Source organism: Equus quagga, chromosome 7 (genome assembly GCF_021613505.1).
Source record: "Equus quagga isolate Etosha38 chromosome 7, UCLA_HA_Equagga_1.0, whole genome shotgun sequence".
Classification (NCBI taxonomy): Eukaryota; Metazoa; Chordata; class Mammalia; order Perissodactyla; family Equidae; genus Equus; species Equus quagga.
Window position 1 is genome coordinate 1,111,788 of NC_060273.1, and position 18,670 is coordinate 1,130,457.

Below are 18,670 nucleotides of genomic sequence, written 5' to 3' on the forward strand. Positions count from 1 at the left end.
GCTGACGGGGCAGGCCCAGGGGAGTTCAGGGCTTGGCACAGGACGGGGGCCTCTGGGGGCCGTTGGGGCTGGGCTCCAGGGTCATCTCCCAGCCACCCCGCTTCAACCCTTAACTTGGCCGCCCGCCGCCACGTGGTTCGAGCACGTCAGCATGCTGGTCATCATGCTCAACTGCGTGACCCTGGGCATGTTCCGGCCCTGCGAGGACGTCGAGTGCCGCTCGGAGCGTTGCAGCATCCTGGAGGTGGGGCATCGGCGGGCTGTGCGGGCCCCGCTTGTCACCAGTGACCCTTAGGGATGCTTCTCCGCACCCCGGGTGCAGAGGGGCAGCCAGGTCCGAGTTCTCAGGCTCCTCCTCCCGCCAGGCCTTCGATGACTTCATCTTCGCCTTCTTCGCGGTGGAGATGGTCATCAAGATGATCGCCCTGGGTCTCTTCGGACAGAAGTGTTACCTGGGCGACACCTGGAACCGGCTGGACTTCTTCATTGTCATGGCGGGGTGCGGCCCACACGCCCGCTGCAGACAAGCTCTGCAGAGCCAGGGCCGGCCCGAGGGTCCCTGCTGCTGACTAGACGGGGCCCCACCTACTCTCAGACCCCACGGGTGGCCCTGGGCCCCCCAGGAAGAAGGATGGGGGAGGGGAACTCTGGAGGGTCCCAGGGGTGGCCGGGGGTGGGGTGCTGGGGACAGGACACTTGTCCCGGAGCTCCCCGTGCAGGCAGCAGGGATGGTGGGACAGACACGGGGTGGTCTGTGAGTGGTGGGGGCCGCACTAGTGACCCAGGGTCGTGTCCTCCCTGCCTCAGGGCCCAGCCTGGCCTAGTGCACGATGTGGGGACCACGCCTCAGGCGTGTGGTCACCTGCTGTGGGCCTCCTGGCCTCAGCCGGCAGGGTTCCCTGGGGAGAGTACTGAGCCCGCCGGCCGGCTGTGCCCCGGGGCACCTGCCCACCCCCTGAGCATCCCCTCCCTCTGCCCCCCCCCCCCAGCATGATGGAGTACTCTCTGGATGGACACAATGTGAGCCTCTCGGCCATCCGGACGGTGCGTGTGCTGCGGCCCCTCCGTGCCATCAACCGCGTGCCCAGTAAGTGACCCACCCCTCTGGGGCCCGGGACAGGCCTTCGTGTCTTGCTAGCCTGCTGAGCGCTCTCGAGGGCCTGCTGGGGCACCACCCAGAGGCCACACTGCCTGTATGGCTTCTGGGTGCCCTGGCCTCTGTCCAGACCCCAGTACCCAGGGAGGCGAGGCCAGCTTTTTGCCACTTGCCTCAGGCCCTTAAGGATTTGCTGTTCTTTCTCTGGGGATGACAGCAACCCTGGACTGAGTTGGGGTGTGATGGGCAGGCTGTGGGGTCGTGACTCCCCACAGTGCTACTGAGTGACAGGGGCCACTCTGAACCTCAGACTGCTCTTCTGCACAGCATCTGGAGTGATGCTGGCGGGGGGCCACAGGGGAGGCCCATCCCAGTGATTCTCACATCTGAGTTCCCCCAGAGGGGTCTGGTGCTGCAGGGAAGTGTGGGGAGGCTTCTGGAAGTTATGTGGCTGCTCGCTTGGAAAATGGCCTCTCCTGACACTGGTCATAAGCCCACATGGGGATGGTTGGGGATTTTTTTGTGTCTTCAGAGTTCAATGCAGTGGCTGAATTGACATTACTTTTTGGGGAGTGGGGAGGGTAGTGCCCATGTGACTGTGTAAGGTGTGTGTGCAAACAGGTGTGCATGTACTGTCTAGATGTGCATACAGGCCTGGTTGGTCAGGGCTTATCCTGCAGCCCCCCTGGGAAGTCACTCCCCCCAGGGTGGGGCGCTCTGCCCCACCCCCAGGCCAGCAGCTTCTCCAAAGGGGCAGGTGTGTCAGGGCTGTGCTGGCCTTCCTCCCACCTGCCCACCTGGCTCTACCCTTTGGGGTCGGACAGCGCTCAGGTGCTGTGTGACCCTGGGCAAGTTACTGAACTTCTTTGAGCCTCAGTTTCCCCACTGTAACAGCAGGATACTAGTGGAACTCCCTCAGGGTGGCTGTGAGCGTGAGGCGAGGTGATGCGCGTGGTTCTCAGCTCTGCCTGCGCCCACAGCATGCTCACTCTGCTCCCTGGACCCTCTTGTCAGAGGGTGAGGGGACAGCACGGCCCCTGCTGCAGTGTTCGCTTTTCAGGCTCAGTGTCCACGGCAGCCAGAATTGCCACCAGCAGCCTGGCCACGCTCTGGGACCTGGCCCTTTCCCAAACAGGGTGCCTCCCAGTGTTCCTGGGGATGAGCTCCAGAGGTCACGCTCTGGGCCGTGTCTCGCTCTGGCTGCTGGAGGCCCACTCAGACCCCGGGCCCTCTGTGACTTTGGACCCAATTGCTATCTGGCCAGGGCGGTGCTCACTGACTGTCCGTGACCATTTCTGAAACTTCAGTGCCCCTCCACTATGGCTCATTTCTGTGACCCCAGGGGACCGTCCGGCGTCCACCACCCTCAGAGCACTGCTCCACGAGGCCTTGGCACTTCCCCTCCCCTGCCCACGGGCCCAGGACTCTGTCCGCAGCCTCAGCTCGCCCTTGCCCGTTTCTGGAAGTGAGCCTCATCCTTGCTGAGGTCTGGGAAGGGGCAGGCCCAGGCAAACAAGGGCGCATGGAGCCCGGCTGATCCCATCCCTGGATTAATTTGCATTCACACAACCCCTGGCACCGTGAACAAGGGCTTCAAAACTGCCTTTCGAAAAGCCGCCGCCTGCCCTGGGGGCCTGTGCATCCACTGCGTCGCTCCAGTGTAAGGGCTCTGCTCCCTGTGCTTCACACAGGATGGAAAGAAACACTGCTCCCTGGGCCCTGTGCCTGCTGCAAGACCCCAGGCTCCCGAGCACGGAGACAGCCCAGCCCAGCAGCAAAGCTGCTGCTCCCGGGACAGAGCCCGGGGCCCTTGGACTCCTGGGCTGGTCACCCTCGGGGCCTGGGGGTGGCACAGTCAGGCCATGATTCAAAAGGAGCAGGGACCCACCCCCGTGAGACCCTCCAGGCCCGTAGCCTTGCTCCCCTCGGTGTGGGCCTGACACAGAGGCATCACTGTCCCTCAGGACTTGCTGGACCTGTTGGGGACTGGCACAGGGACCCCGCAGGGTCACTGATATCCACTTGTGAACGGCGGGGGGGCTCAGGGTTCATGGGAGAGGCTGAGGGCGTAGGGGACACCCAGGAGGGCTCCACAGTGCTGACCCCCTGCCCTGCCACCTGCAGGCATGCGGATCCTGGTCACGCTGCTGCTGGACACGTTGCCCATGCTCGGGAACGTCCTGCTGCTCTGCTTCTTCGTCTTCTTTATCTTCGGTATCGTGGGCGTCCAGCTCTGGGCGGGCCTGCTGCGCAACCGCTGCTTCCTGGACAGCACCTTTGCCAGGTGCGCAGGCCTTGCTCCTGGGCCGAGACCCCTGTCCCACCCATCAAGTCCTGCCCCTAACGGGCTCTTCCTGGCCACCTGCCTCCAGAGGCTCCTCCCCTCCGGGCCCCGCCCCCAGAGGCTCCTCCCCTCCAGGCCCCGCCCCCAGAGGCTCCTCCCCTCCGGGCCCTGCCCCCAGAGGCTCCCTTTTTGGAATATCCATAGTTTGACCGTGGGGTTCTGGTTTCTGGGTCTATGCTTCTTTCTTTGGTTTTTGTGTCTCTGTCTCTGTTTTCCTGGTAATTTGTTTTCCTGTTTCTGCTTCTGTGTCTCTTCTTCCTTATTTTTCTCTTTGTGTGCCTTACTTTTTGTGTCCCCCACTGTGTCTCTTGATCACCGTCTCTGTCTGTCTCTCCGCATGTCTCTGTGTCTCTTTTGCTGTCTGTCTGTCTGTCTGTGTGCTCCCGCTGGCCGCACGCCCCCAGGAACAACAACCTCACCTTCCTGCGGCCGTACTACCAGACGGAGGAGGGCGAGGAGAACCCCTTCATCTGCTCCTCGCGCCGGGACAACGGCATGCAGAAGTGCTCGCACATCCCCAGCCGCCGAGAGCTGCGCGTGGAGTGCACGCTGGGCTGGGAGGCATACGGGCAGCCCCAGGCTGAGGGCGCGGGCAGCGCCGGCCGCAACGCCTGCATCAACTGGAACCAGTACTACAACGTCTGCCGCTCCGGGGACTCCAACCCCCACAACGGCGCCATCAATTTCGACAACATCGGCTATGCTTGGATTGCCATCTTCCAGGTGGGCTCCGGCTCTGTGTGCTGATGGCCCGTGGCCTCAGTTTCCCCATCACATTGGGCACCAAGTGTGCCGGGCCCCGGGAGTTGGTGTCAGGACACGGCTGAGTCACCCGCCAGCCCTGCCGCTGGACCCTGAGGGGACGCAGGCGAGGGCCCCAGCCTCTTCCTGGCCGTCCGTGTGTCCAGCCACCTGCCCCCCCCAGGTGATCACGCTGGAGGGCTGGGTGGACATCATGTACTACGTCATGGACGCACACTCCTTCTACAACTTCATCTACTTCATCTTGCTCATCATCGTGAGTGTGGGCATCGGGGCGAGTCCTGGGGGGTGGGGCAGGGGCGGGCCCGACTTCACAGCCAGCGTGTTAGCTCATGGAGATCCCTGCGTTGTAACAGCTCATCTCCCATCCCTAAGCTTCTCTGTTAGGGCACAGTGTCCTGCCCCCCAGGTCCAGCCATGAGCCTGCTTGTGCCCCCCACCGCCACACCACCCTGGCCTTTGCTAGCTCTCATGGGTCCTTGTGGGTCCATCAGTTCAGCTGAGCTGCCGGGTGGGGGCAGCAAAGACCCAGAGCTGCCAGTCAGGTGGGGTGGGGGCCCGTGGTGGGACGAGGGCCTTCTCTCCAGCCCCCAGTGGGAGGAAGTGGGCCGGGGTGGGAGGCCAGTGTAGGTGAGGAGGGGAGAGCCTGCCTCCAGGAGGCCTCGGACAGCGCCCCACAGCCTCCTGTGACCAGGTCCTGTCTAGACTCTGCAGAAGAGTCAGGACCGCCTCTTGGGGTCACAGCTCTCTGCGGTGTACGTGGCCCTAGGCGTGGCCTTCACTTGGTCCTCGCAGTGGCCCTGTGGGGTTCGGGGCAGGCTCAGTGAGGACCCAGCAGTGAACAGAAACAGGCAGGTCTCCCTCCTTGTCTCAGACCATAAGTGTGAGCATAGGAGAGTGGCGCGCGGCAACCCTGCCCCGGGGGGGGGGGGGGGGGGGGGGGGGGAGTGAAGCCACAGGGGTCATGGAATGTCAGACCTGGAGGGGAGGGGGCAGCACAGTCGAGAGGGTCTAGCTGGGGACAGACTTGAAGGAGGAGGGACCAAACCACACAGAGGGCCAGGAAGGAGGGTCTCCTCACATGTTGTCCATTTATCTGCAGATAGGCGAGCAGCACCTACTGAGCGCCGCCCATCCCAGATGCTGGGGCTCAGCATAGAATCAGCAGGGGGCCACCGCCGGCCGCACTCACGGCTGTACCCCTGGCCCCTAGAGCAGGTGGCGCACAGTAGGGGCACACAGTAATTCTCTTGTCAGGGACTCAATCACTGTTGTGTAGAAAGCAGAGCTGCTGCCCTGGTTGCCTGTCCCCACCTGACCCCAACGCCCCGGGGCGGGTGGGTCCCGTGTCCCTTCTTCCCTGGCTCCCTGAGGCACGTGGCCGGGTGAGCGAGGCTGTGGACCGGCCACCAGAGGCTCACGACCGCCCACCCGCCACAGGTGGGCTCCTTCTTCATGATCAACCTGTGTCTGGTGGTGATCGCCACGCAGTTCTCAGAGACGAAGCAGCGGGAGAACCAGCTGATGCGGGAGCAGCGTGCCCGCTATCTGTCCAACGACAGCACGCTGGCCAGCTTCTCGGAGCCGGGCAGCTGCTACGAGGAGCTGCTCAAGTACGTGGGCCACATCTACCGCAAGGTCAAGCGGCGCAGCCTGCGCCTCTACGCCCGCTGGCAGAGCCGCTGGCACAAGAAGGTGGACCCCAGCAGCGCCCTGCACGGCCAGGGTCCCGGGCGCCGGCCCCGGCGGGCAGGCCGGCGCGCAGCCTCCATCCACCACCTGGTCTACCACCATCACCACCACCACCACCACCACTACCACTTCAGCCACGGCAGCCCGCGCCGGCCCGGCCACGAGCCAGCCACCGGAGACACCAGGCTGGTGCGGGCCGGAGCGCTGCCCTCGCCGCCCTCGCCAGGCCGAGGGCCTCCTGACACTGAGTCCGTGCACAGCGTGTACCATGCAGACTGCCACGTGGAGGGGCCACAGGAGAGAGCCCGGGCGGTGCATGCTGCGGCCACCGCTGCCGGCCTCAAGCTGGCCACAGGCCTGGGCGCCATGAACTACCCCACCATCCTGCCGTCACCGGCGGGCGGCAAAGGCAGAGCCAGCCCCGGGCCCAAGGGGAAGCGGGCCAGCGGACCACCAGGCGCGGGAAACCACAGCCCCCTGAGCTTGAGCAGCTCTGACCCCTATGAGAAGATCCAGCATTTGGTTGGGGAACACGGTAAGGGCCCCAGCCTCACCCTACAGAGAGAAGGGGACCCAGGTGGAGTGGGGATGGGAACACAGGGCTCCTGAATGCCGTCCCTGCCCGTGCACTTTCCGAGGAGGCCCCGGGCATCCTCAGGAGCCCAGCTTTCTTCTTTGGAGCCTGGAGGAAGGGGGTGGGGAGGGCTAGTGCCGCCCCATCCCTCCTGTACTGAGCCCCGCGCGCCAGCGGCTCAGGAGCACGGGCATTTGTTGCGTGCATGTGAGAGCGCCACAGCTGGCAAAGAAAACCCATTAGGCCCCCGGGCCTGTGTCTTGTTGCCCTCGCCTTGCCCTGAGAGGGACCATATGTCCATGACCATTGTCTGGCCACTTTTCCCGAGGAGTGGCCGGCCCCCTACCTGGGTGGGGAGACTGAGACTGTGGCAGGGGGAAGGGAAAGTCGAGGTCACTGAGCCCCCGAGGGTTAGGAAGAGGGGGACTGGGGTGCTCCCCGAGGCATTCATGGTCCTCCCACCTGGGGCCTGGCTTCACCCGCCTCAGACAGGCAGTCGAAGAAGGGACACCAGGACCCCCAGCCAGCCAGCTCCCATGCAGACAGTAAGGCCCTCCCAGGGGTCGTGTGCAAGTGCGCAGACTGCCATGCCCCTGGAGCAAGCAGAGGCATGGGGGCCAGGGCCGCTGTACACACCCTCACGCCCCGAGCCCAGGGTGTGCGAGCCTGCGTTCACAGTGCACGTGCTCCTAGCCTTGTGCTGGCCACCAGGGCTGCTAGGTCTCATGGAGCCGTTGGGTTGTGGCAAGTCCAGGCCACAGTGTGCTGTCAGCGTGAAGCACCGTCTGGGTCCCAGAGGCCAGCATGAGGGACAGCATGCAGAGCGCTTCTCTAAACCTCACACGGGCTCCGTGTCGAGTGACGGGGGCTCGGACGTGCCTCACTACGGGCAGCGTTAAAGTTAATCTCGCCTGTCAAATGTGGATGCTGGAAAGTGGGTCACCTTATATTTCTGTGGCTGGTGCGACCCCAGGGCAGACGAGCTCCTCTGCCCTTTTGTGTCACTGTCCCTGCGTGTGAACAGAGCACACCTGTGCAAAGTGCACGTGAACGTGCCCAGATGGTGTGCACGTGTGCCCAGGTGTGCATGTGCCCAGGTGTGTGCATGTGTGCCCAGGTGTGCATGTGCCCAGGTGTGTGTACGTGTGCCCAGGTGTGCATGTGCCCAGGTGTGTGCACGTGTGCCCAGGTGTGCATGTGCCCAGGTGTGTGCACGTGTACTCAGCTGTATGTATGTGTTCCTAGATATGTGCATGTGTGCCCAGGTGTGTATGAATGACAAGCGTGTACATGAGTGTGCCCAGGTGTGCACACCATACACCCCACAAAAGCCCCCACATGACCATGGGTCCTAGGTACCAGAGTGTGGCCGCTGAGCAGCTGACCCTGCCTTGCCCTCTCCCGCAGGCCTGGGCCGGTCCCCCAGCCGCCTGTCGGGCCTGAGCGTGCCCTGCCCCCTGCCCAGCCCCCAGGCGGGCACGCTGACCTGCGAGCTGAAGAACTGCCCGTACTGCGCCAGCGCCCTGGAGGACCCCGAGGTGGAGCTCAGCGACTCGGAAGGCGGAGACTCAGACAGCAACGCCGTCTATGAGTTCACACAGGACGTGCAGCACGGGGACCGCCGTGACCCCATGCAGCCACCCCCAGCAGCAGATGCGCCCGGCCAGGGTGGCCCCCGGCGGCGGGCGCAGCGGCGGGCAGCCCCTGGCGAGCAGGGCGGGCTGGGCCGGGTCTGGGCCGCCTTCAGCGGCAAGCTGCGCCGGATCGTAGACAGCAAGTACTTCAACCGCGGCATCATGGTGGCCATCCTCACCAACACGCTGAGCATGGGCGTCGAGTACCACGAGCAGGTGGGTGGATGAGGGCCCTCCTAGGGGCGAGGGGCGGGGCCCTGCGTGTCACCATCTGGCCGCCCTCTGGAGGTGAAGCGGGCCTGCGTGGACAGCCCCCAGCTGGACCCGGGCCATCGCCAGGACCCCCAGGGAGCATGGCCCTCTTGTGTCCCCTGGAGATCCCAGCCTCTTGTACGACCCTGCAGAGGGGTTGGTGGGGGTTGGGGAGCAGGGACGGAGTGGGAGCGGATGTTGTCTGTTGTGGGGATTTTTAGCAGTTGCTCAGCAAACACATTTCCTCTTTGGGCTCAGTCTCTGCTGAGTGGTGGACTCCCGCCCGTGGCTCCCGCCTGAGGGTCTCTCAGTACACACCCCGGGTCTCGGAGGTGGGGCTGAGATGACCACAGACCCAGAGGCAGCAGAGGGCTAAGGGGTTCAGCAGCTCTTCTCAGGATGGGACCCCTGTGGCCCAGCTCTCACGGAGAGAGGCTCCCCTTTACGTGAGCCAGACTCAGTGACCACGCCCGCTCAGGTGCCCCTTCAGTGGCCAGAAGAGGTGGTGGCGTGGCATGGCCCCCAGAAGAAGAGTGCATTGGGGGGGGGGGGGGGGGCTTGGCCCCGTTGCCCAGATGCCATAGACTCTGCGTGCTGGCCCTTGGCCCCTGCCCTGGGTCTCACGTTCACTTTCAGTGGCCAAACCAGCTTCTTCGTCTGCCACCCTCTGGGCTTTTCAAGTCACTTCAGCTGTTTTCTTTCATCTTGGAGTGATTTAGGGAAAATCCAAGCAGTGCTGGCCTGGAGCAGCCGGGCAGGGAGGTTTGCTCTGCGAGGATCCACGCAGGGCAGCTGGGCCTCGAGGGCCCCCGGGAAGGAAGAGCTTCTGTACACGTGCACACAGTCACATATGTGTGTGTGTGCGTGCACATACATGAGGGTACGATACACGTGTGCACGGTTTATCCAGGCAGGTGTGGCCGTGAACAGACGTGCACACACACCACACAAGTAGCACATGTGCAGGCACACACATACACATGCACACAAACATGCTGGCACGTTCACACCCACAGACACGTGTGTGCACACAAGCAGGTCACACACTGGTACCTGCACACGCATGCACACGCATGCATCTACACTACTGCAGGTGTGCACATGTACACACGTGGGCGGGCACATAGTGCACTCCACGTGCAGGTGCACACAGGAGGGGCAGCAAGTCCCAGTAAGAAAGAGGCCTCGGGGCCCTTCTGACAACGAGGGGTGGGCAAGGCCTCCAGGAACCACGGCAGCTGCTCAGAGGGGCCTCCGGTGTTGTTCGCACCCCCTGCACCCCCACCCTCCTGGAACTGGCATAAATGCTCCAGGCCCTGTTCCTGTGCCCCACACCTGCGGGGCTGGGTGTTTCCAGAGCTCAGTGCTCAGAGGTGGCCCCTGAGGGGGGACAGTCAGGGTGGGAGGGCCAGGCAGGCCAGCGCCCAGCTAGAGGGGACACCTGTGGGGTCTCAGCTTTCTTTTCCAGGTGGTTAGCAGTCATTTAGGCTCCTTCTGAGTTGCTGCTGCAGCCCCCCAGCCCCTTGGTGCAGCCTCACTTGCTCCCAGTTCAGTGGGGCATTGCTCCTCCTCTGCTGAGGAGCATTGGGAGCCATGGGTGGGGTCCTGATGGCCCCCCCCCCCGCCACCCGCAGCCCGACGAGCTGACCAACGCCCTGGAGATCAGCAACATCGTATTCACCAGCATGTTCGCCCTCGAGATGCTGCTGAAGCTGCTGGCCTGCGGCCCGCTGGGTTACATCCGGAACCCCTACAACATCTTCGACGGCATCATCGTCATCATCAGGTGGGTCCCCTGTCTCCTGCCCAGGCCCAGAGGCCCAGGAACCTCCAGTGTCAGGTGAACACCCCCCCCCACAGAGAGCAGAGGCCCGGCCAGAGCAGGGGACACTGCCGGGGGTGTTTACAGTGGGTACTGAGACACGACGTCTTGGGCAGTCCCCTCCCTGGGCCATGTCCCTCCCCACCCGCACTGTCGAGTTCACACAGTGAGGTCACCTGCACCTCAGGTGGTTGTTTCTAGAATCTAGTGGAGCTGTTTCCTAGAGGAACAGAGTGGGCACTGAGCAGCCCCCCAGCTTCACGGCTGGACTCCACTTGGCTTGGCTCCGGTGAGAAAGGCTAGCTTGCCTCCCAGGCATCTGCTGGAGTACAAACAATACAGAAAGGAACGGGAGAATCTCGGGGGGCTTGCCTCCCCCAGAAAGAAGCAGGGTCCTCAGGAGTCAAGGGGTCCCTGCCCTAGCGGGGAGAGAGTTGAGCAAGAATGGACAAGCCAGGCATGGCTGTGAAAGGCACAGGGTCGGGGGAGGCCCTCCACTGAGAAGTTTCTGACCTGGCCGGTGCCCGGGTTCTGGCAGTTTCTGGGAGATCAGGCAGCCATCAGGGATGGCAGCTAATGAGGAGGCTTTGAAGATTTTGCCGCAGGCCCCCAGCTCCCTGGTGTCTTAATGCAGCCAAACTTGCTCCCAGGCATGGGACTGAGCAAAGGCCACCGTAGCTCCCAGGCTAGCGTTCCTGCTCCCGGAAAGAGGAAGTCCCGGGCTCAGGGCAGGTGCAGGGACCTGCAGTCAGAGGACGGGCCCCTTCTGATCCTCATCCCGGCCCGCAGCGTCTGGGAGATCATCGGGCAGGCGGACGGGGGCCTGTCGGTGCTGCGGACCTTCCGGCTGCTGCGGGTGCTGAAGCTGGTGCGCTTCATGCCCGCGCTGCGGCGTCAGCTGGTGGTGCTCATGAAGACCATGGACAACGTGGCCACGTTCTGCATGCTGCTCATGCTCTTCATCTTCATCTTCAGGTGGGGGCCCTGCCAGCGACTGCACGATGCGGGTGGCTGGGGGGCAAAGGCCTGGAGAGTGGAACGTGTGCCGGCCCCAGAGAGGAGGACCCCTCCCCGCCAGCACTGGGGCCCCGGGTGGGGGACCGGGAGCCTCAAAGTATCTGCTGAGGCCTTCATTCCAACAGCACTGATGTGGGGCCCCTTCTCTGTTCTGGGCACGAGGCATGTGGGGCCCCAGGCCGGGCTCTGTGCTGGTGAGCTCACAGCTGAGTGCGGGGATGGGACAGACCCCCAGATGGATAGATCAGGGACCGTGCCCAAAGGAGAGTAGGCAATGGAGCGGCGGGAGAAGGGGTGGGGACAGCCAGCTGGAGTTCATCAACTTCAGCTGGTGTCTGCTGAGTGCTTGCTGTGGGTCAGCCTGGCCCGGGGCTCTGGCCTCGGGGTGGGGGCCAGAGTGCTGGGCAGTCCAGGCAGGCTGAGGGAGGCGGGCACCCCAGGGCCTGGCCACTGCCCGGAGCCAGAGTGGCCTCAGTTGTCTCTCCCACCCCCGGCCTCGGTCATCCCACCTGTAGACCAGGAACAGCTGGGCTGTGGGCACCAGGACACCCCTGTAAACCAGAAGGTGGGGGTCCCGGTTGGGGGAGATGTCGGGGAACAGCCGCTGCGTGCCGCTCCCCCCTCATCATTCCCCTGCGCCCACCCCCGCTCTGCTCACCACACCCCTGCCTCCTGCCCTCAGCATCCTGGGCATGCACCTCTTTGGATGCAAGTTCAGCCTAAAGACAGACACTGGAGACACGGTCCCCGACAGGAAGAACTTTGACTCCCTGCTGTGGGCCATTGTCACCGTGTTCCAGGTAAAGCCCAGGTGGGAGCCGTTCTCTCGTGTAAATGGTGGTCCCCAGGAGAGTCACGGCTCTGCTCAAAGCAGCCCCAGAGCGTACCTCCTTAGCCGGTCCAAGCCTAGAGCAGGTGAAGAGCTGGGAACAGTGGTTGGGACGTCGATTCCGAGCCCTGAGGAGGTAGATGTGTGTGCTCGCTGGCACAGAGCTCCTTCTGGTCCCAAAGGCTTGCCAGCATTTCCACGGTCAGGGTCAACTACCCAGTGCCCCGTCTTCTCCCCCCGTGTCGACCCCACTCTCGAGTCTGGGGTCCACTCTGCCTCGCCGTCCCTCCTCCAGATCCTCACCCAGGAGGACTGGAACGTCGTTCTCTACAACGGCATGGCCTCCACCTCCTCCTGGGCAGCACTCTACTTTGTGGCCTTGATGACTTTTGGCAACTACGTGCTCTTCAACCTGCTGGTGGCCATCCTGGTGGAGGGCTTCCAGGCTGAGGTGAGGGCCTGGAGGCGAGGGGGACTCCCAGGGGGAGGCAGTGGGGGCCTGGGGTTGGGTGAGAGTCCTGCCCCAACCGACACGGAGAGGGGAGCTCCTGTGGGGAGCTCTGCAGACAGGTGCTCAGCACAGAGATGGTCCCCACCCACGGGGAGCCTCACCTGTGCCTTCTGCTCTGCGGGGCGCAGGGTGACGCCAACAGATCTGACACAGATGAAGAGAAGACTTCTGCTCGCTTGGAGGAGGATTTCGACAAGTTCAGAGACCTGCGGGCCACGGGTGTGTGTGTGGGGTGGCGGGGGAGGCATTGCCCACCCCATCCTGGCACAGCTGCAACCCCTGCAGGGGAGTCCTGGGCGGGCGGCTTCCCGGTCCTGGGAGCCCTGCAGGCCCGAGCCACCCCCTCCCCCTCCGCCTCCAGAGATGAAGATGTACTCGCTGGCGGTGACCCCAAATGGGCACCTGGAGGGCCGAGGCAGCCTGCCCCCTCCCCTCATCATGCGCACGGCGGCCACGCCCATGCCCACCCCCAAGAGCTCCCCACACCTGGACGTGGCCCACGGTCTTCTGGACTCACGGCGTGGCAGCAGCTGCTCCATGGACCCTCAGCTGGGGGACCAGAAGTCTCTGGTAGGGACCGTCCCCTGCCCCAGACTCCACCTGCCCAACTCCTTACAGCTTCCTGCAAGGACGAGTGAGGGTCCCGCACGCCCCTGTCATACCCCATGAATCCCTGGCCCCGAGTGGGGACCCAGAAGGACAAATGCTTTGTTTCCATAAGTGCAGCTGGGAGCTGCTCTTCTTGTGGGAGGAGTGTAGAGAGAGCCGACGTGGACACGCGTGTGCGATCCCCAGTAGTTTCTGATAGAAGGGCAGGCAGGAAGCGTACCTCCCAAATGGTAATAAATGATGAAAGCTGGCAGAGCACGGACCACGCGTCAGAGGGAAACCAGAAAAGGGATGACAGAAAGAGAAAAGACAGAGCACGTGACACAGATGACAGAAGCTGGGTGGAGGGTCCGTGCTCCACGGTCACCAGTGTCCCATGGAGCCAGGGCCATGGGGGCTTTCCAGACAAACCCAAGTAATGCCACCCCTGGCAGATGCAGCCAAAGCTGGCTTGTCCGAAGGGCCGGGAGGGGTGGGCAGAGCGGGACAAGCTGACGGTGGGACAGCCGGGTCAGGGTGCGAACGGAGGACGGTCGAGGTGAAGTGGTGAGACAGGATGGCCCAGCCTCGGGTGCCCGGGTAGTTTAACAAGAAGATGCATCACAGCCCAGCTGTTAGGAGTCCGAGGGAGGCAGACAGGCGGGTTGGGGGCGGGGGGGTGTGTGACAGCTCCACTCACGGTAGACCCAGCATGGAAACGAGTGTCGGCAGAGAGAGGGGCACAGGGCAGGTAAATCCCGGGCTCCTAGTTGGGTTAGTTTCCTAAGACGGCAGCCGAACTTCTCTGCAAGTCCAGGGTCCGCCAATTACGAACTGATTTGGGCCCCACCCTGGAGATTGGGGTCAGCAGCTCGGGCGGTGTCCGAGGATGCTTGTTCTGCGGTGGGCCCCAGCCCTGGGGGTAACCTGCTCTCCGGTCTTCTATGCAGGCACAAGCGGCCTCCCCAGCCCAGCACAGGGCCTGCCCAGCGCCCTGATCTTGCTAGAGTGTCCCCAGCTCTTTGTTGATGTCCCTGTGCCTCGGGCATCCCACTGAGGGTGCAGTGTCGCTGGTGTCTCTCTAGTGGGGTCGTCTGCACATTAGACAAGATGACCCATGTACAGATGCTCCCCACGCATGTTAAGAGTGAGGCCCCAGTGACAAGGTGCCCCAGGGCCCGGGATATTGGGGGTTCTTGGGGGGCTGGCACTGCTCATTCCTCCCCCCCCCCCACAGTCCAGCCTCCGCAGCTCCCCCTGCACCCAGTTGGGCCCCAACAGCGCGTGGAGCAGCCGGCGTTCAAGCTGGAACAGCCTGGGGCGTGCGCCCAGCCTCAAGCGCCGGAGCCAATGTGGGGAGCGGGAGTCGCTGCTGTCCGGCGAGGGCAAGGGCAGCACAGATGACGAGGCCGAGGACAGCAGGCCCGGGGCGGGGACCTCACTGGGGACGTGTGCCACCCCACTGCGGCGCACCGAGTCCCTGGACCGCCGCAGCACACTGGACCTGCGGCCCCCACGGCCGGCCGCCCTACTGCCCAGCAAGTTCCATGACTGCAACGGGCAGGTGCTGGCCCTGCCCAGCGAGTTCTTCCTGCGCATCGACAGCCACAAGGAGGACCCGGCCGAGTTTGACGACGACATGGAAGATGTGAGTGGGGCCCCACGACCCCCATGGCCCCCACAGCCCCCCGTACTCCCCCATGCCCCTTGCCTTCCTCCCATCTAGGCTGGTTCCCTGAAGCAGCCCGAGGCAGGGACTTGGGGTGTGTTGGTCATGGGCAGGAGGAGCGGGGAGGGGTGCAGGACAAGCCCAGCAGGACTTGATCCAGCTGACCTGCAGGGAGCTTGGACCACCATTCGCCCCCAGCATCGACCCCCAGGCCCTGGGTGGGGAGGACGGGGCTGGGGCTGGGGAAGAGGCCGCCCTGAGGGTGGGAGGGGCTGGGGGGGCTGGCCAGGCTGGGAGGGGCCTTGAGGACCCGCCCCTTCTCCCCCCAGAGCTGCTGCTCGCGGCTGCGCAAGGTGCTGGAGCCCTATGAGCCCGAGTGGTGTCGCCGCCGGGATCCCTGGGCCCTGTACCTCTTCTCCCCTCAGAACAGGTGAGGGCCGGGGAGGGAGGGGCCTGCTCGCAGCTGCCCCGCCCCTCTGGGTCTCCGGGTTCCCCACCACGTGGTGAGCGCCCCGGGGCTGGCGTGCCTGGGGCGCCTCCCTGGGGACCACAGGGACCGGGAAGCAAGGGCTCCGCCAGGGCTGTCCTGGACCCTCCACACCCCGCCCCCAGGTTCCGCCTCTCCTGCCAGAAGATCATCGCTCACAAGCTGTTCGATCACGTGGTCCTGGTCTTCATCTTCCTCAACTGCATCACCATCGCCCTGGAGAGGCCCGACATCGACCCCGGCAGCACCGTGAGGCGCCCTCCTTGCTGGGGGAGGGGCCGGGGTGGTGTGGCGTGCGCGGCCGGCCCCTACCACTGTCCTGTCTCTGCAGGAGCGCGCCTTTCTCAGCGTTTCCAACTACATCTTCACCGCGATCTTCGTGGCTGAGATGATGGTGAAGGTACCAGCGTGTCCAGAGAGCCCCGGGGTCTGTCCCTCTGGCCTCCCCCCCTACTCCGTCCCGCCCAGCAGCCCCCACCTGCTGGGCCTCTGTCCCACACTTCAGTCTGCAGCGCCGCCCACCTGGGCCCCTCCTCCTCTGCGCCTTACCAGGTGGTGGCCCTGGGCCTGGTCTCGGGTGAGCACGCCTACCTGCAGAGCAGCTGGAACGTGCTGGACGGGCTGCTGGTCCTGGTGTCCCTGGTCGACATCGTCGTGGCCATGGCCTCGGCCGGCGGCGCCAAGATTCTTGGAATCCTGCGCGTGCTGCGCCTGCTGCGGACGCTCCGGCCTCTGAGGTAGGCGGGGCCGGTGGGGGGGGTGGGGCTTCGGCGGGGCGGGGGCGGGGCCGGGGGGGGGGGGGGGGGGCTTCGGCGGGGGCGTGGTCATGGTGGGTGGGGCTTGCTAGGGGCGGGGCCTTGGCGCACTGTGCGCTCCGCCTCGTGGCTGCTCCCTCTGGTGGCCCAGCAGCTCGTCTCCTGTGCCCCGCGTCCAGGGTCATCAGTCGCGCTCCGGGCCTCAAGCTGGTGGTGGAGACTCTGATATCGTCGCTCAGGCCCATCGGCAACATCGTCCTCATCTGCTGCGCCTTCTTCATCATCTTCGGTATTCTGGGCGTGCAGGTGCGCAGCCCGGCATGTCCGTGGGTGTCCCGGCCGTGGGAGGTGGTCTCTGGTCGGCAACGGCACGGCAGCCCCCGGAGGGCGGAGGGCGGAGCGGGTGGGGAGATCCCCGTCTCTGCCGTGCTGCCCCTGGAGGCCTCGCGTGTGGGTCTGGGGAGCCGGGGCTCAGGGCCGGGCCTCTGGGTGACCGGGCGCCCCGCCCAGCTCTTCAAGGGGAAGTTCTACTACTGCGAGGGCGCCGACACCAGGAACATCTCCACCAAGGCCGAGTGCCGGGCCGCGCACTACCGCTGGGTGCGGCGCAAGTACAACTTCGACAATCTCGGCCAGGTGGGTGGGCGTGGGTGGGGCGAGGTGGGGCCTGGGGCGGGGCTGGGGGCCTGATGGGGCGGAGCCGGCGGACCCTGCGCTGGACCACCGCGCTCCGGAGCCGAGGGCGCGTCTGCAGAGCCAAGGCCGCTGTCTGGTCGTGTGGTCCGTGGGGGGTCCCGCAGGGGTCTCACCCGGGAGGGGACAGCGCGCACGGTAACACCCCGCTCTGGTCCCGCAGGCGCTGATGTCCCTGTTCGTGCTCTCGTCCAAGGACGGCTGGGTGAACATCATGTACGACGGGCTGGACGCCGTGGGCATAGACCAGCAGGTGCGGGCGGGCGGTGGGCGACCCTGGCCCTGACTCTCCGAGCAGACCCTGTTTTTCGGAGCTCTTTGGGTCATCTCAGGGCCTCTGTCCTCGAAAGCCCGTCTTTGGCCTGAGAACTCGCGGAGAGTTGCTAGTCCCGGGGCCACAGCTGCCCCCTGCAGCCCCTCTCTGGCCCGGCGGGCGGCGGGACCCACGCGCCTCTCCTCTGCCGCAGCCCGTGCCCAACCACAACCCCTGGATGCTGCTCTACTTCATCTCCTTCCTGCTCATCGTCAGCTTCTTCGTGCTCAACATGTTCGTGGGCGTCGTGGTGGAGAACTTCCACAAGTGCCGGCAGCACCAGGAGGCGGAGGAGGCGCGGCGGCGCGAGGAGAAGCGGCGGCGGCGCCTGGAGAGGAAGCGCAGGAGTAAGGCGCCCCCGGCGGCGGTGGCGGGTGGTACCTGCGCGCCGCCCGCCCATTGCTCGCCCCTGCGCCCCGTGCGCCTGTTCCAGAGCCGGGTTCCAGCGGCTCTGAGGTCGGGCCCCGCGTGGCCGGCTCTCCACACACTCGGTGTTGGGTGTGGTGGACGCCCAGGCAGCCTCGCCCCCAGCTCCCTGCCCGCCCGGCTCCCCTGGGCTCCCAGCCCCCGCCTCGCCCAGTGGCTCTGCTCGCTGCCCGCCTTGCCTGGGCCTGCATGGGGGCCGGGACCCCGGAGGAGGGGCCCAGGCAGGGAGGGCGGCTGCTGCAGGAGGCAGGGATCCCGTCCCAAGTGGCACCTGAGATGGATGAGGCCCCCAATTCCCATCTCCCGTCGCTGCAGGGGCAGGCTCACCCCCCAAGTCCCCACACCACATCGCTGTCCAAGACAGAGAGAGGGTCGTAGGGCAGCCCCACCCAGCTTGGGGACAGGGAGGGCTTCCTGCAGGAGGGGACCCTTGAGTCCCCCTTACCCAGCCCGGTGTGGAGCGTTCTCACCCCGCCCCACCGCGGCCAGCTCAGACCATCTCCTTGTCTTTCCAGGCACTTTCCCCAACCCAGGTACCTCTCCCCGCCATGCATGTCTTAGCCCCCACTTGTGACGGCCGTTGCTCAGGGCTGCAGGGTGGCCTGGTCCCGTTACTCCGCCACTGCCTCGCGGAAGGGCAGATGTTGCAGGCGGGTGCCAGGCCACCAGGGTCCGCTGCAGGGTGGGCACGGGACGGCTGGGGGGGGCGCCAGGCGTCAGCGGGAGGGGGAAGTGCAGCCAGCTAGCCTGCCTAGTGTCCTCGCTGCTGCCTCCGAGCTCACGTGTGTTTCTGTGCCCGGCTTGCATGCCTGCCTGTGTCTCTGCCACGCTCTGGGACACCTGCTGGCTTGTGGCTACTCTCTGTCCTCAGTGCTGGCCTGGCCCAACTGGCCACCAGCCCCTTTGGTTGCACGAGCTGGGCTGAGCTCTTTAGTGACTGCATGCCAGACCAAGGGGCATGAGGGTCCCGGGGAGGTTCGTTCCCCTCGGCCCCTGCTTTCCCAGGCCCTGGGCCATCGGCTGGGGCAGCCACGGCTCTCGCTGCGTGGTCACCTGCCTGTGGGTGGTTCTGTGGCTGAGGCAGGTCTTCATATGCAGTGGTGACAGCTGTGTCCGCACCCAATGGGAGCTCAGGGAGCACTACTGTGCTAACCCTAAAGGGGTTACTGCAGGCAGAGCATTCACTGCAGGCCGGCATGTTGGGGG

At 65.0% G+C, this 18,670-nt stretch overlaps 1 protein-coding gene across 8 annotated transcripts in view; it reads left to right on the top strand.

Annotated features, from left to right (window-relative positions):
- The window catches only part of CACNA1H (calcium voltage-gated channel subunit alpha1 H), a 69,165-nt gene that overhangs the window by 41,989 nt on the left and 8,506 nt on the right, over window positions 1-18,670 (top strand). For 2 of the 8 annotated variants that reach the window (XM_046668044.1, XM_046668043.1), the window contains 23 exons: window positions 133-244; window positions 366-499; window positions 990-1,087; window positions 3,221-3,380; window positions 3,845-4,163; window positions 4,366-4,458; window positions 5,643-6,429; window positions 7,876-8,318; window positions 9,989-10,140; window positions 10,966-11,151; window positions 11,876-11,993; window positions 12,318-12,473; window positions 12,662-12,752; window positions 12,895-13,103; window positions 14,359-14,769; window positions 15,120-15,220; window positions 15,403-15,526; window positions 15,609-15,704; window positions 15,830-16,014; window positions 16,212-16,668; window positions 16,889-16,978; window positions 17,193-17,385; window positions 17,980-17,997. In XM_046668044.1, coding sequence (XP_046524000.1) covers window positions 133-244; window positions 366-499; window positions 990-1,087; window positions 3,221-3,380; window positions 3,845-4,163; window positions 4,366-4,458; window positions 5,643-6,429; window positions 7,876-8,318; window positions 9,989-10,140; window positions 10,966-11,151; window positions 11,876-11,993; window positions 12,318-12,473; window positions 12,662-12,752; window positions 12,895-13,103; window positions 14,359-14,769; window positions 15,120-15,220; window positions 15,403-15,526; window positions 15,609-15,704; window positions 15,830-16,014; window positions 16,212-16,668; window positions 16,889-16,978; window positions 17,193-17,385; window positions 17,980-17,997 — 4,733 coding nt within the window. The remainder of the gene's footprint in view (window positions 1-132; window positions 245-365; window positions 500-989; window positions 1,088-3,220; window positions 3,381-3,844; window positions 4,164-4,365; window positions 4,459-5,642; window positions 6,430-7,875; window positions 8,319-9,988; window positions 10,141-10,965; window positions 11,152-11,875; window positions 11,994-12,317; window positions 12,474-12,661; window positions 12,753-12,894; window positions 13,104-14,358; window positions 14,770-15,119; window positions 15,221-15,402; window positions 15,527-15,608; window positions 15,705-15,829; window positions 16,015-16,211; window positions 16,669-16,888; window positions 16,979-17,192; window positions 17,386-17,979; window positions 17,998-18,670) is intronic. The other 6 variants (XM_046668048.1, XM_046668049.1, XM_046668051.1 and 3 more) reach the window with 6 other exon arrangements.